The sequence below is a fragment of the Barbus barbus genome (assembly GCF_936440315.1).
Source record: "Barbus barbus genome assembly, chromosome: 47".
Taxonomy (NCBI): Eukaryota; Metazoa; Chordata; class Actinopteri; order Cypriniformes; family Cyprinidae; genus Barbus; species Barbus barbus.
The window spans coordinates 21,267,543-21,284,949 of NC_136725.1; the positions used below are offsets into that span (position 1 = coordinate 21,267,543).

A 17,407-nucleotide genomic window follows, 5' to 3' on the forward strand; every position below is an offset into this window, starting at 1 on the left:
TGGACAAACAGTGCATGTTGACATTTTTAAATGTTCTGTTAAATTTCTTTGACCCTATCTGCCTTCCGCATACATCTGGTGTATTCAGCCAACAGGATTTCTGCATGTGACTGTGATGCTTAGAGCACCAACATGCTTTTACCGTGACAGTGTGGTAAAATACAACATTATCCCCTCAACAGATTACACACAAACACCAACGCATATTTTCTGTCTGTCAGAGGTTCAGGTTTGATCACATTACGCTCTGTGTATTCTAGGCCCACTCATGATTGATAACCGGGCCAGATGTGGTCTGGTCCACATTGTCTAAATCAAGCATTATTTAACGCAATGATTAGTTTTAAAGCCCTCAGATTGTGAAAGAAACAGATCACAGAGAACTGACACTGATTTGCACAGGAGAGCATGAAAGGTTAAAGCATGCATAATTGAAAAGTGAGATCTGAAAATCTTGAGAATGTGAAAGTTCAAAAGGTGGCCTTCAAAGCCCTCATATGGAAATACTTTTTTCCAAAAGAGCAAACAGTGGCGACTGGGTAAAATGTGAAGCGTATTGATTGGTCAGTGCGTTCTGTTGCTCCCACATTATGACCAATGGCATTTACCAGCTCATTTCTGCAGTTAAAGTAAAGTTTGACGCCCTCACTTATATCATACACTTTTTTAAAATCATTGTGCTTTTTTCCCTGAGGTACACTTTTAACGTTAACCGGGGCTTTTGTTTATTCCATCAGGAATTAATTGGATGGTGAATGGATAAAAAGCGACTCAAAAACCTATTATTCATTTCATGGGTTAATTAAATGAAATAAATTTTTTAAAATAAAATAAATAAGTAAAAAACAAAAACATATATGAATAACAAACAACCATTTCGTTTTTTTTTGGAACAAATGCCTACACTAGTCAGATATGATCTTATGAACAGTCTCCAGAAAACATCAATGGCCTGAAGGAAGAACTGTACTACTTTTCACCCCTGGATTCCTTCTGGATATCTTCTCAAACCTCACTCGAGGAACATTTCCAAAAAATGTTTCCTTCCATCTCCCTTCCATATTCTTGTCAAAGCACAACACTGGAGGTATCCAGCCAGCTGGTAAAGCTCCAACAATATAAAACCTTGAGTCTTTGCCTTATTCTGGAATACAACAGTTCTTATACCAAACTGAGATCAGTAGATGAATTCCTTCCCCTTGTATTTTAAAATATAAATATGCTGGTAATCTACAGAAAGCAGTTCTATATGTTCTGGTCAGTCTCAGACACTTAAACCTTATTTATTAGAACTCGATTGTTTACAAAAATGATGCAAGGAAATTATGGAAATACACGGCTAAACATAACCATAAAGTTAACTTTGTGTAGTTTGATTAAACAGGATAGAGTATACACAAAAGAAGTAACACCACAAAATATCACTTACTTATTAGTACTGTTGTTTCCCCTCCAAAATTATGTCACTTCCTGGGCAGTGATGTCACTGAGGCTTTAGTTTGTTAAAGGGATTTTACTGAAGACTAACAGGATTCCAGGACAAACCTATATATGGATTATCAGCTCAAACAATATTCCCAAGAAAAGTTTTATTTGAAACAACTAAATGAATAAACAACTTGGATGCTGTCTTTTATAAAAATTTAAACATCTTCTCAAATCAAAGTGATTTACAATTCACTTATATGTCAATTTAATTGTGATATTGAAATAAAAAAGTAAGTTTAATATTTTATCCAGTATATTAAGAGACATTTAATGTGACCTTGGAGGCATTTTGAGAGTTTTCTGTGGATGTGTGTCTGTGAGAGCAGGAGGTTGTGGTGTTCCTGGCTGCAGTCGTTCATTGTTTCAGCGATTCTGCTTCCTGTTGAGGCTGCGAGGGGTTCTGTCCGGCCCGGCTGGCTCTGCAGTAATTGTAGGGTGTTTGGGTCTGGTTGTCTTGTGATAAAGGACCAAAGTTGACCACTGCCCAGCACTAAATGCCTGTGTTAGCAACACATGTCAACAGACGACATTTACAACCAGCGTTTCCGCCCAAGGAGGAAGTGTACAGCGCTCTGCTGCCGTTACAATAGATACCGTATCTCTTTATCCGGCCGTTCAGAGCACTGGTCGATGAGTTGGAGAAAAGGAAATTTCACAAATGTCTCATGAGCAATGAAAGGTTTAAAAGGAACCCGTTTAATGCTTTATAGCTGCATGCATTTTTAAAAAATGTAAAAATATCAGTGGGTATATGCTCAGAATGGCTTATTCCTCATGCAATTTTTATATGTGGATCTTCTGCATGCATGGAATACCCAGATGACCTAATACATTTGTTCAAATGTGAAGTAAACAACCAGACCACCGTGTGTCAGGGCCAAATCCCATAATGCAATGCTCTCAGTTTGATTAATAAACCAGATGTGATATCAGATGTAAATTTGTAAAATCTTCACTACTTATTTGATCAAATGGTCAAAAGGTCCATTATGCAGAACTGAATAAAAAATAAAGTAAATATAAATAAAATAATATTGCGCAGTTAAATATTCAACATTTGGAGAACATACTTAAACTTTTATTTGCATACTTATCTTTAAAACATTTCAATATTGCATAAAGTTTTGCATGCTATTTGTAGTTTACAGTGAAGCAAAACAAAACTGCATTAAAAATACTAAATAAACGAGAAACGCTCAGAAATTATCATATTTCTGACATGCTAACTAGATGCCACTGAATTATTCAAGCAACATGGTTAAGTTAAGTGACAACAATTTAACACATTGGCCCGGTTTCACAGACAGGGCTTAGACTAAACCAGGATTAGGCCATAGTTCAATTAGGACATTTAAGTAACTTTTATAAACATGCTTAGAAATAACATTACTGGGGTGCATCTTGAGACAAAACAAAGGCACTGATATATTTTAAGATCAGTCAGTGCAAGTTTATTTCAGTTGAAACAGCTCAGACTTACATTTTAGTCTAGGACTAGGCTTAAGCCTTGTTTGTGAAACCGGGAGATTACCTTTTAAAAGTGCAGGGTTGTTTTATTTTATGTTTCACACTGCTCATAATTTAGCTGGGGTTGACACTTAATATTCATATACTGAATCTGCATAAAACTCTGGGTTAACGTCCGCATTTGCATTTTTTACGGTGTTGTGTCAATGATTGGACAAACACAGAACGCAACCTGTTTACATAACATCTCTATCCTCCTATAGAGTGTACGGTAATCTCAAGTTTTTCCTGCATGGATTTTTTGGACTAAAAAGCTAGGCATTAAACTGATTCACTGAATTTTTTTTTTTTACCCTCAAATATTGAAACGAGTTTCTGTTACTGTACTAAAGCATGTGAATAAGAGGGAGCGATTGGTTGCCAAGCATCTGTGATAAGCCGCTGTTTCACATACTATTTTAAACCATAAAGTAGTTTAATATTGCACTGTAAATATAAGCAAACATTAATGTCAGTGCTAGTTTTTAGTGCATGGGTCTTCTGAAGAGCCTCATCCTGTGTCTGTGGTCAGTGGTGTGTTGTGCCAGGCCTGAAGTCACAGAAAAGCTTGAATTTGTCACTCAAGCACTTGGATATCTCCCCCCGAACCCCCCGGCCTTCTGTTCCACACCGCTTTGGCAGGAACAGATCTCCTCACAGGCCTGAAAATGCTTCATGGGAATTATGGCTGAGGCTATTACAGTTTGTTCCTCCAAATGTACTAAGGGGCTGATGGTCTGGGCAAAGTGCTCCATCTTGGATTGACTGTGCATCTGTGCTCTCAGTAACAAAATGAGAGTGAAAAGCATTGGTCATGGGTCTTCGTCCCATCTGTCTGTTCTGCTGATGAAGAGAGGTGGAAAAACGGCAAAACTCTGCGGTTTTTGCAGCCTAAAGCAAACGTGGAAAAGAATCCATATGCATTCTTTTAAAACATTAATTTCTCAGTTTCAAGTTAAAAGGGGCAGAGAGAGTGATTTTTTCCTCTTTTGAAATAATGTAATTAATATACTATTGTGCAGCTACAGAATGTAAACTGTGGTGCTTTCATTAAACGGTAACTTTATTCAAGTAGGGAGGTCATTTCTGTATCACTAATGTAGTCACCTTTGTAGGATTAACTGGTTCAGTATGTTGAATATAATATGAAATATTGGGAGAAAATGAAATGATACTCTAAATGTGACACTAAAACTGCAAGTATGTGGCAGCAAGCCACTATTCCATATGCATAAGTGAGTCATTGATTCATTCATTCAACCGATTTGTTCAAAACTGCTGATTCAATCAGAAACGAAGCACAAGAATGTTCAAAAACGAAGAATCATTGACTCTGTTTGGAACTATTTTCATTGGTTGAATAGTGCAAAAACAGACAATATTGTGTATAAAAGGTATGTCACTTAATATTAATTTAAACGTAGCTGTTTTTTAAATATACGCATTTATGATATAACATTACCATTGAATTACGTATAAAATAGTGATGAACGAATGGCAAAAGAGCTTCGAGCTCCTGGCTGGCATTTCAAAACCCACACGGCATTTTGCTCACAAAAATTCACAAAACAATGGTAAAAGTGACTGCGCCTTATCCAGGGGCATTTAGGTTATGGGGGGCCCTAAGCAAATCTCCAGGAGGGGCCCCGGGATCACATTCTGGGTTGTGGGGGGGGGGGGGTGATTTACAACAAATGAAATTTACACAGTGTGAAGTTGCCCACCTTATCAGTGTGAGAATGAGTATTTAACATCGTTCAGTCATTCATGTTCTTGACATCTCAATGGTTTTAAGCTCTTGGCTGGTAATTCCTGGAAGTTTGCCATTAAAAGCAATCGAGAGTGTGAGAGAGGATCAGTTTTTGAGGAACTGTGGTCAATCTTATCGTTCCGCTCCAAGTGTGAAGGAGCAACTCGAGTGTCATAATCTTCCACTGCAGCCCGTTTGTCCACTTCCTGTTAGTTTAGACAAGAGGGACATGTCTTTGTAGAACTGGCATCTGGAAATGACTAAACTGTAAATCCTAAAGCTAATCAAACTCAGAAGCACAAGACAAAGGAGGGATTGCTGGATAACCCATAATGATAGTTTAAGACTTTTACTTAAAACTGAGAACATTTTCCTATTTACATTAACCATTTGTTCCAAATCTAGTGAGCTGCTACCATTTTAAGCAGATTCCCAATGTGTAGGATTTTCTAAAATGCAATCAGCACAATTATTTCTTGTTCTAAATTCCAGAATGCATTATAAATTTGGTGAAAAATACAAGCAAAATGATCCGAGTCTAAGAAATGCATCAGAAATTATAATGTAAATTTTAAAATTATAATATATTCAATATATTATACATTAAAAAAACAGATGAAATGGAAAATGTTCTCATTATTATTTGTCTATATCCTAAACATTCTATGAAAATCAGTCATGGAAAAAGTGAGTGTTGTGCACACAAATGACTCGATGATTTGCTTCCTCTCAAAAAACTAATTTTAATTAAAACAAAAATGTTGAATCATTAACAAGTTTATAAAACAGTGATTTAGTTACATAAATAAATTGATATCGGTGTATCAAATCTTAAATTCAACTTCATGAGAATGTTGACACGGGTGAAGAAGTACAATCGTTTACCTTTCATAATAAATAAAATGGAGAAATATGATATTTCTGTTCCTAAACAAACAAAAAAAGAAAGAGCTACAGACATACCTCTAAGGAAGGGGACACTCGACAATGTTTTTGCACCAAAAACAGAGGAGAACTGCTTTTTAAAGCACAGAACACAGAACCATTCAGCTAAATTTAAAGACAGTAAAGTTGTAACCAAAGTCGGTTGGCTTTCATTTGTAACGAACAAGTTTGGTAGTTAGAACTCCAGTTTGGTTATTTTAAAGCGTTAAGACAAGGCAAGAAAGAAGGCTGTTTTCGTTTCGTTGAGGAATCCTATAGGAACGACAAAAAAAAATAAAAAATAAGAAACGTACAAAAAGAACAAAAAAAGCGTTTTAAAAACGTTTGAACAGTCAGACCTACACAGCAACTTTCTGTCTTGCACAAAGTTAAGATGTCAGCAGATAGGCATGTACATGTTATTGTGCATAAAAATGGAGCTTCGTCGTGACTCGATTATTGTGGAAAGAAACAAGAGCGTCAGGCCAATCGCTCGGCATGTTTGCGTTAACATCGATACTGTTGGATCTACATTTCTAGGCGTTTTTTGAGGCACGTGGGCCTGCGTTTCTTGCATTCCCAATTCTTAATGCTAAGGCTTGCTGCTCTGGTTCACTGGGTGTCCGTCCAAACCACTGGTGCCCTGCGCGGTCGGGTCTACGCCAACGCATCCCGTACCGCTCGGATCGTGCATCGGAGGTGGCTCTGCATAGATACCCAGCACACAGGTTCACTGCCCGATTCCAGCCCCGACAGCACGGCTGTGTTCGGAATAACACGCTAATGTACTGCTTCTGCGGCTGCAGTGTGTAGTATGGACACTGTGCAATGCAATGCGCTTTAAATTGGATTAAATGTGAAAAACACCTAGTTTCATTTCCAAGATGAACTGAATTAAACATGCAACGTCATGAAATCACGTGAAACGTTAATTGTGGAATAATGCCTGTTTCGCAGTAAGCAGCGCGCTAGCCTTCCGTTCCGAACACAGCCCGAGGCTCGCTTTTAGTCCCTCTGATATGTTTAGTTTCAAACCAAGGTACTGCAGCTTCAAGTATTTTGCATTACATAGAATATTCTTTTTATAAATTAGTTAACGTATACATTTTTTCAATATTCAGACATATACTATCATATATACAGTACAATAAAATGCTCTCATTCTTTCATGACCATTTTTTTCTTCTTTTTTTTTCCTTTTTTTTTTTCAAAGAGAATCCCTGAGATGTATGTCGACAGTCGCTAAGTTTCCACAAGCGCAAGCACAATGGGGTTGAAGAGCGTGTGTGTGAGACATGCTTTTGGACGAAACAGCACTGCAAACCCACGCAATTAGCCTGGTGAACTGAAAAGGAAAATCAAAAAATGGAGACGTGTTTTTGTTTTTCTCATTTCTAACAATTCGTTAGTACACTGGTAATGTGTGACTGGTTCAGGAAGGAGTAAAGCTGAAGCCGTACGAGGTACTTGTCACTTAGGATGGAGGTGTTGTTTGGTTTAAAGCCATATTTCTTTCACTTTGAGGCTGTGAATGTTTAACAGAGAGATCTGGAGTGCTGTGTGGACTTTCGCCACTGGACAACATATACTCAGTGTAAACCGAAACGTCGTGACATACTCTCACACGCTTTCACACAAATAAAGGGGAAACACACAAACGTCCACAACATGACAACGTTCCACTTTTTTTTCATTTTTTTTTGCGCAAACGTAAGTCTATACACATAATACCGGTGTGGTTCGTATTGTTTTTGTCGTTTCTTTTTTTTGTTTTGACTTAGAAAGCATACAAAGGCGGACTAGCCGAAGCGCTCGCGCACGAGCATCATGAGTTTCTTTTTGCCTTTGTATATCTGTTTCAGGTTGTCTATGAACTGCGTGAACTGAATGTGTCCGTCGTGTGCCATGAGGAAAGTCTCTCTGGCTTTGCTGAGGAACTCGATGAACTCGCTGTAGTGCCGTGGGCTGATGTGCGTGAGCCGCGAGTGCGTTGTGTTGATGTAGGCCCCGATCGTAGCGTCCAAAAGCTGTCTTAGAGGGGCTTTGTCCAATGACATCAACTTCCCAGAGTTCCTGCGGCTGTGCAGCGCCACCATGCCAGGCGTGGTCAGCGTGCAACGTCGCAATATGTCCGAAAGCACTGTGGCACACTTGACGCTCTTCACCACCAGCGGGATGATGGCGGCGAGCTCGTTCTTTCCCAGCGAGTGGCTGAGCGCACAAGCCCAAAGCACGTCGTTGATGGCGGGATGCGTGTCCTGGTTGTAGCTCAGGTTCAAATGCGCCATCGCAAGTGTGGCCAGTTTGTACGCGCGCATGGGGTAGCCGCGGTGCTCCATGTAGCGCGCGATGGTGAACAGCTGTGTGTAGCTCATGCCCGTGGTGGCCGCGTCCAGCACGATCTGGTAGGCCGTCTCGAAGGCGATGTGGTCCTTCTCGCAGAGCGTGAGGGCCGACAGCGCGCAGTTCTGAGGGTCCTTCATGGCGCACTGCAGGGCTAACGTCCGCGCGCTGCTCGCCAGGTTCTCCTGCTGATGGCAGTCGAGGTGCAGCCGGACGATGGTGCTGTTGGACATGACCGTGGTGGCCACGATGCTCGTAGCCTCGGTGGGCGTGAAGAGGGTGAACCAGCTCTGCATGATGCTGTCCAGTGCATAGACCCCTGCAGACACACACGAGGGAGCAGAATGTCACTCAACTTCCGTAAAACAAGACTGTCCCCCATTTACTTTCTTTATACATGTTCCTGCTGTGCTCAATTTGTCAGAGCACATAAAAGTCTTCATATTTCATCAAAACGTAATATGACATTGAGTAAAATATAATTAAGTAATTATTTACAGTTTTAAAATAATTTTATTGTTTAATTGAAATAATTACAATTTAAATATTTTATATATAATTTATTTATTAATTTAATTAATAGTGTATTAATATTTTTAATTAATTATACATACATATATATACATATACATATATATAATATTTTTACGTATATATAATATTTATAGATTTTTATAATACTTTTTATTCATATTAAATTTATAAAATTAATATTAATGCATCCATTATCATTTTTTAATTTTATTATAATTTTTTCAATGGCTATGCAATGATTATTATTTTACTGTTTAATTTAAATCGTTAAAATATATTATTTTACTATTAATAAACTGAATAACTCTTGAACAGTATTTTTTTTTAATCAAAATGCAATTTGTAAAATTTTGTAAAAGAAATAAAATCACTCATGGTTATGTATTATGATGATTTTACTTTGCTTCACTACCACAACGTGTTAAAATCACTGTAAGGTGCAGCCTAGACTGGCTTTTTTTGAAACCAGTAAAGACCTGATGATAGAAAAAGCTTAGAAAAACATTTTATTTGATCATTAATAAGCTGAATTATTTATTGTATTTTTAAATCAATTGCTGCAATTTTACACAAGCAACAAGTCACTCATGACTGTTTATTAGGTTAATCAACCCAGTTTCGCTATCATACCGTGGTAATGGCCAAAATCTGCTTACAGTGAAAGCTGAAGGCTCAAACTTACCAACTTCTGTGGCACATGTGACTAGCCATCGTACCATCTCTCGCCGCCGCCAGTTGAGCGTTGAAAGCGTCATACGCATTACCTGCGATTTATCAGAAAAGAAAACGCAAGGAAATGGGTAAAAACAGTTAAAGTAGAGATCACAGTGTGCTGATGGATGAAGAAGTGGATACCTGAAGACCCAGCTCCAGGGAGACCTTCAGCAGAGTGATGTCCGGCAGACTGTCCATGAGCGTCGCTATCTTAAAGGCATCCTGCGCCAGTTTGAAGATATGAGAGGAGGAGTGAATGTTCTTCTGTATGGACTCTAATACTGTCTCTAACCTTCGAGCATCACCTACAAACAACACAGGAAAACAACGTGTGTTAAGAAGCGAACATCTGTACGAATGATTTCTACATGGTAAAGCTATTCAAACTATGAAATATAACACATGGAAATGTGCAAATTATGCAGTGACCAAAAAAGTATAGAGAAAGAGTTTTATATATTTTATATGTATAAATTTTTGATGCAAAACATTTTAAATAATAGTAAATTCATATTTAAAATTTATCTGAAAACTATATATATATATATATATATATATATATATATATATATATATATATATATATATATATATATATATATATATATACACATACATACATACATGCGCACACGCACACACACAGTATAATATATATAACATATATATTACACAACATAAGCAATTTATAAATATTATTTATAAATGTATATATATATATATATATATATATATATATATATATATATATATATATATATATATATATATATATATATATATATATATATATATGTTAATAAATAACACATAAATATAATATTTATGCATTCATGATTAAATGTTATTGTCAGTATACAAATATTTAATGTTAATATAATTAATTTAATTACTATCATTTAATTAAAGTTGATCAAACATTGACTACTCAGGTCCTCATTTCCATCTCTACTAAAAAGACAAGGGAGGACAGAGAATGTTTAATATTTTGTAAATATTTCATGGGATATAAACGGATTCACACAAGTGATGGAAATTTGACATGACTGGCCATTTTTGTAAACACTGCAAACAGTCACCAGTGACCTTGGAGAAACATCAGGTGCTCAGAAACCTTTCCTGTCTACAGCACTGCATCACACATGCACACGTGCGCGCACACACACACACACACACAGCTGCATAATGAGCCGTGAGTCAGCACTAGTGCCAGACGCCCGGCGTGATGCAAGATGCTGAGAAAACCTTCAAACGCTCAGTTCTGGGACAGGATTTCTATTTATCACCAGCATGTTGATTTCCTCTGATTTCAGCTTCTCTGCACTGCGGTGCGATTAGATCTTAAAAATAGTGCTGTGAATTTGCAACTTCTCCAAGCGTCTCGTTCCTCCAAACCGAGGAGACGAATGCAGATTTGATTTTACAGCCAGGGCTCGTTGTTTTGCCGTCTGCTAGCGGAAATGTGGTGCGCAGGCCAGCCATTAAGCAAACAGCGCTGTTGTCAGGGTAATTGCAGCCTGCATGTGAGTGATGGACGTGCTGGCGAATGCGACGCACTAACCTTTGGCTGCAGTGAGCATGGTGGAGGCCAGCTCGCACTGCTGGGACTCGATGTGGCTGAGGGTGAACCATCGTGGGTAACGATTGGGGACGACTGATACTATATGGTGAGGCCGGGACATGTCGCCCGAAGGAGCCGTGGATTCCAACACTGGTAACCTGCGAACAAAAAAAAGACATACAGATTAACACCAGAGTTCCAAACCACATCCTGTGGAGGAGTACAGTCACTCATCAATAACACATGACAGTGCTATAAGTAAATGTTGCTTTTTTTTAGCGTACAAACTGTATTTTTCAGGCTGGTCCAACTAATGTGCACGAAAAGGCGAGACTTCCTTTCCTACAGTTATTATTATTAAAAACTTGTTTTTGTTGTTATTAACTCACAAGAAAGGACTGATTTAAGGATGTAAATAATAAAATACAGTATCACAGGACAATACTAAATATTTCACCTGCTCTAGAACCACAGTAGAAGTTTCCTCTGGGAAAGGACAGTGTGTCGTTCTCAAACAGAGGTTTTGTTGTATTGTTTTAGCCAGCTAACATGAGCCTGGAGGCGGCCCGCGGCCTTTACACACACCCCATTACTGACCATCCTGTTTGTCTGGACACTCACTGTACTTCTGAAATACTACAACGAGGCTAACAGGCGCATCTGACTGGATTCGACCCTGTTTGAATCGTGACATGAATAAGAGCATTTTTGCTGTGCACTTACAAAATTGACATCCTCATTATGCGCATATGTCAAATATGATCTTGTAAATTGGCTGTTAGTTGCATGTTGGGCATCTCTAATGGCTTTCTGAGGCTACCTTGGCTTTCCGATCATATGCAACAAAAAATCATCCATCTGATCACGCATATTCATGTCAGAGCAGGATTTCATCCTTTGTCTCCAGTGCAGTGCAAATATGTCAAAGCATCGTGTCCTGGCATGGAGCTAATTACCAAGCCATCTACAAAGGGAATTGTATTATGAGGAGATCAGCCCTCGTCTGAGCCAATGCCACGGAGAGCAGTTATTTGGAGGCCACGGTCTTTTTATAGAGAACGTCAATACTGAGCCCGAAGCTCCTGCGCTGCCTAAATTTAGGTGGATCTTTGTTTGACTTTATACGTGTATCCTGAGCTGCAAATCCCCTGGTAAACACAATCCAATCAAAATATAATACAATACCATACAGATTTGGATTTTTTTTGTGTGGGTTGGTCAAAAAAGGAAAATTAATAAAACATATGAGAGGAAATCTGTGACAAGATGTCGATATAAATCTGTTGGACCAGCCTGAAGTTGGAAACCTTGCCAGAACCAGCCATAAAGCAACATACGATCAAAGATAACACTGATGTTCACAGTGAAATCTCACGAGTCCACTGCGCTTAACTGCATATTAAACATTAAATATGTTCGGACTGGCTGTGATTGCGCTGCGCAACATTTTCGCTTTCAGTGTGGATGGAACATTGCATTGATTATTATTGCATCGCACCTATTTAGGACACAGTTTAAGAATTTCTGTTGCACATCGGCAATCATTTAAGAAACACAAACATTTCAGTGTAAATCGTTCATAGAATCATTCTTGCAAAAACGTTCACAGCTAGTTTTCATCAGGTCATGTCATGCTCAGGTCTCACTTTAATTTCTACTTTGCACCAGTTTGGCTGAAAATGACAGCATAGTTTGCTTGAACACATGGGATGGAAGTGTTACTTTATCGCAAATAGTTTTTTATGATATCCCAATTTTGCGCAGATTAACTTTGCAACTTGGTTGGAAACATAATGCTCGAGTGAATGCACCAATTGACATCATAAGCAAGACTGCTTTCGGTGTTAATTCGTAAAACTAAACAAACTGTTGCTTTGAAATACGCGAGTACATCAATTTATGCAAAATTTCAATTTTGCGCATATATTAAATTGGCAACCTAGACGGAAACAACTATATTTAAGTGAATGTGACAATTTGAATAAGAACAAGCAAAACGGATTTGTGTTGATTCGCAAAACTAAACACGTCGCTTTGAAATGAGTGTCAATCTACGCAAACTGTGTTTAAATTAAATTTGCAACTTGGATGGAAACATCTATACTTAGATGAATGCAACAATTTATATAAAAACAAGCAGAAGTGATTTCTTTGATAATTCGTAGAACTAAACCAATTGTTTCTTTGAAACGAATATATAAATTTGAACGGAAACATGCATTACTTGGAAACGTACATTTTTGTGTGTAATTTTTGGGTAAATTACGTACATTTGCATTAATTTACATATTTGTTGTTTCAAGGCTACAATTTTCACTTAGTTTTATGAATTAACACCGAAATCAGTTTTGCTTCTTATTTCGTAAAACCAAATATATGTCGTTGCTTCGAAACAAATACATACATTTTTGCAATATTTTAATTTTGTGCATATATTAAATTTGCAACTTGGATGGAAACATATACTGAAGCGAATGTGAAAATTAAACTCATTTCAGTGTTAATCATTTGTAAAACTAAGCTTAAATTGCTGCTTTGAAATTGTCAATTTACTCAAGAATAGTTGAAAGAACGATTTTCTTTCTGCTTGTGTTTCATGAATGAGTTGTGTGTGTATGTATATGCTGACAAAGACCTTATTTAAATATTCAAAATATGCATTAAACAGGTTTTGTAAAGGCGCATGAATAACTGCTGCTGATAATGTAAAATTGTTGCTAACACAGGGTTTGTACAAGTGCGCATACACAAACGGCCACAAACGCGCTTGAGGAGTCGAGGGGGAGTGTGGGGTGAAAGGAGTGCTCTGCGTTACCTCTGCAGCCCAAATTAGACTCAACGACACATATTTATTATTCACACTTTTTCAAAAACTCATTTTCAGTGGCCATGAATTATTTAGCAGTTTTCCAAGCAAAAGGCGCCTTTTGATTAAACGGTGCCCCAGATAACCTCACGCCCTACACACACACACACACATCTGAGAATCAGCGAAGACATAACCGTGCCTTCTCAGGGTGAGTAAAGACAGTAAAAACAAGAGACGCGAGGGGAAAATAAGCCACAGCCGTGGGCGTGTTCATCACTGTAGGTGAACGTGATGGTTTTGGCAGTAGTATGTCGCCCGTGCGGCCTGTGGAAACTCACCGCATTGCTCTCAGTGCAATTTTGTACGCCAGTTCGGCATCGTGAGGTAGGAGGCATGTGAAGAGATACTTGGCAAACGTGTGCATCGGAACGCTCTCTCTATAGATGAGCTCTCCCAAACCACTGTAGGGTCCACCTGCAAGAGAAAAACACACACGTTCATGCACACAAAAACATACAGGAACAATTGCATTTACTTAAGGATTCACAAACTTTTTTGTCAGCCAATTTTTACATTTACATATCAGATATTTTAACCCTAAAAAGCCTACTTTATCCTTTTTAAAACGCAAGGCCTCTAAATTAATCAACATGATCAAACTTTGCTGAACAACTTGTTGCACACAGTCTACTACATGCCTTCTGTCATCTGACTGATAGCTTTTAGTTTTTTAACAAGTAAAAGGCCTTTAAAAACTGCACCAAATTGCATACTTTTGCTCAGTTTGGGCTTTTGAATAAAACTGAGGTGTTTTTTTCCCCTTTAAGCTCCAAATTGTCATTATATCACACTGTATGAGCCAAAAAAATATATGGTACTCAACAAATAACAGATTATTTAGATCATTGCATTTCTAATTTCAGTGCAAATTTGCATTGCATTATTTTTCTATTATTTAATTTCTGGCTTTGCAGATTTAAGATAATATGTCTTAAATAATTTTTGGTTCTCCAGGGTAGGCTATGTAGTTCATTATGATTTAAAATGACTGATTTAATTTAATTTGACACATTTATAAATTTATATAATTATTAGCTTTGAATCAACTCATCAACTCCCCAGTTTAGGAATCACTGATTAAAATGAACAGAGTTATTAACTTCCATTCATACGTACCAGTGCTCAATTTATTTAGATGTAACACTTCTGTGAAATGTTTGAAAATGTTTGAAAATGCAAAAGTGTGAACAATGATTTGAATAAAGCTATCGTACACCTTTAGAAGATACAGCACATGCCCTTCTGAAGGTGTGAGATGTGGTTAGAAATGCACAGATTTGTAAGTACAAACAGGGTGTAAGAGTGTGTTTGTGAGAAAGAAACGCCTTCGGGGTTCATGTTTAACCACACAGTGATGCACACACACCCAAGATCCCCTTCCACATGACACATCAAAAACCACATAAAGTACTGTGGTGCTGCCATCACTTTAACAGTATTTGCATTCTGCTTTAAACGCCGCCATGGTATTGTAAGCGTATCACCATCGGTTTCTCTCCAACATCATAGACTGGTCGTACTGTAGGTCAAGAGTGAACATGGATAACATCTTCTCTGAAAAGCAGCAAGTAATGTTATCCATTTCCAGGCAAAACGCACAAAAAGTGGGCCGTGGTGTTTCCGGGGCGAGTGCTGCATCGTGCTTACAGATCGTTTTACAGACCCACCCCCTCCTCATCCTCAAACCTGATGAGAACCACACACCCACTTTAAAGCATGCAGGCCTTTTCACACTTGCCTACAATATAAACTGCAATGATAGAAGCCATATGTGAGAGCTTAGCTTTCCCTGTCATTAGATTATTTTCGACTGAGAGCACAGCGACCACAAGCCACTTCACAAATACACACGGCACTGGACATACAAACAGACACCGACAAACTAACCAAAATAAACATTCATAAGAGGCATACGTGCTACCAGCTACCTAGGAGCATCTTAACCAAAATAAAACCTCATGTGTGATGCTCTGCATAGGCAGAAACTCACAAATAGCACTCGACTAGACTTGACTAGTTAGCAGCATACTGCTAAGCTAACTCTGGTAGGCATAAAAATACATATTACACACAAATATTAAACAATATTATATAGTAGTATAACTAAATATTAAAGTATACGCATAATCAACATCTATCTTGACTAATTAGTCATCAAGGATACACAATCTCCACAGAGTTTGTTGCAAAGCATTCTGGGATTGCCTTCTTTGCAAAGCGTAATCATGCTGCTTCATAACATCCCTTGTTTTGGCTAAATTATAAACACAGCACTGCATGTATACTTCCCAGAATGCCTTGTGATAAGCTTTGAGCGAAAAATAAATTTAAATGACTATGTATTTAATTACTAAAAAGTATAGCACACAAAACTACTATGTACTATGTATGTATTTTATACTTATTAGCGCTTCAAGCTGTTAGCTTAGCATCATGCTAATGTCAAACTACAGTCCCTTTCAAGGAAAGTCTGCTTTTTTGGCATGCAAGACCAACTTTTATATACATGAATGTGGAAATACTGAAATTTCAAGTCACATTTAAACAACATATTTCAAATTGGCCATAAAATCTGACCAATAAATGTTGTTTTTTACGTTCAAACATTGTATATTTCAGGATGGTAAAGCTTAGGGTGGCCTCTAATGGCAACTGCAGTGATGCGATGACTTTAAACCAATTGACCCGTCGCAGGGAGTTTGATTGACAGGTGATCTGTCCGATCATAACGCCAAATCTGCCATTTTTGCCCGACAAACAAACCAGACAGGAGAGTAGATTAACACTGGTGGACTTGAACTTGAAAAATGGTGTGTATTGACATCTTTCCATGGATGAATAAAGATACCTTCTGATGTTCATTCATGTTTATATCTCAAATAGAACACGTACGTCTGCAAGATGTCTGTTAAACATCTCTTGATCTGGAAAGCATCTGCTGTCTACAAACGTCTTACAGATTTTTTTAGATGTCAGTTTTACATCCATTCTAAATCATAAACATCTTATAGACATCTAATAGACGTCTATTTGACATCTTTAAAAGGAAACGTCCTATAGATGTATTGCAGATGAGCAAACACCCTAAAAAATACGTCTTGCAGACGTAAATGCAGACATCAAATAGACGTCTCTGAGATTTATGTGTGCTATCAGGGATAACGCTATAACTAGTAAAGAGGAAGAGATGATTGGTTCATGTGCTGCTTAAACTGAGGCATTACAGCAATCTGTCACAACACATTAAAGATCCACAAAACATCTTTGTATTGTTTGAATTAATTTAAAAAAAAAAAAATTCAAAATGTGAAAGATGAGACTTTTATACCAAAAGTGACCTGCTTTGTTTTGTCTGTCAGCATGTTGTCAGTGTCCTCTTTATTTCGCGATGTATTTTTCACTGCGTGAGAACATGATGTGTGGCGTGAGAGCGCCATGGCTTGTCGGACATAGCAACAGTAACAAAGGGGGGCAGGTCTTTGAGAAGGGTCAATTATATTGGCTCTTTTAATTAGAATATAGGACATATTCTGCAGTTTTGCGCATTGAACATGTTCACATTCATAGTAATATCAGTAAACCGTCTTGGTATATATAAAGTGTTTGGTCAACCTCTGTTCAACTGAACCTTAGTAAGCATCTGCTTATGTAGCCAGCTGACGGCAAGGCAGCTCACTAGGCGTGCAACAGAGCTACAGCCACATCTTGCTGAAGATAC

General features: G+C 37.9%; 1 protein-coding gene across 1 annotated transcript in view; it reads right to left on the reverse strand.

Annotated features, from left to right (window-relative positions):
* Positions 1 to 5,469: 5,469 nt before the first annotated feature.
* Positions 5,470 to 17,407, reverse strand: part of LOC306866083 (zinc finger SWIM domain-containing protein 6) — a 75,314-nt gene continuing 63,376 nt past the window's right edge. The window contains exons 10-14 of the mRNA XM_079411088.1: positions 13,968 to 14,103; positions 10,821 to 10,978; positions 9,401 to 9,564; positions 9,228 to 9,309; positions 5,470 to 8,330 (exon numbers count right to left, since the gene is read on the reverse strand). Of these exons, the coding sequence (XP_079267214.1) occupies positions 7,468 to 8,330; positions 9,228 to 9,309; positions 9,401 to 9,564; positions 10,821 to 10,978; positions 13,968 to 14,103 (1,403 nt within the window). The 3' untranslated portion in view covers positions 5,470 to 7,467. The remainder of the gene's footprint in view (positions 8,331 to 9,227; positions 9,310 to 9,400; positions 9,565 to 10,820; positions 10,979 to 13,967; positions 14,104 to 17,407) is intronic.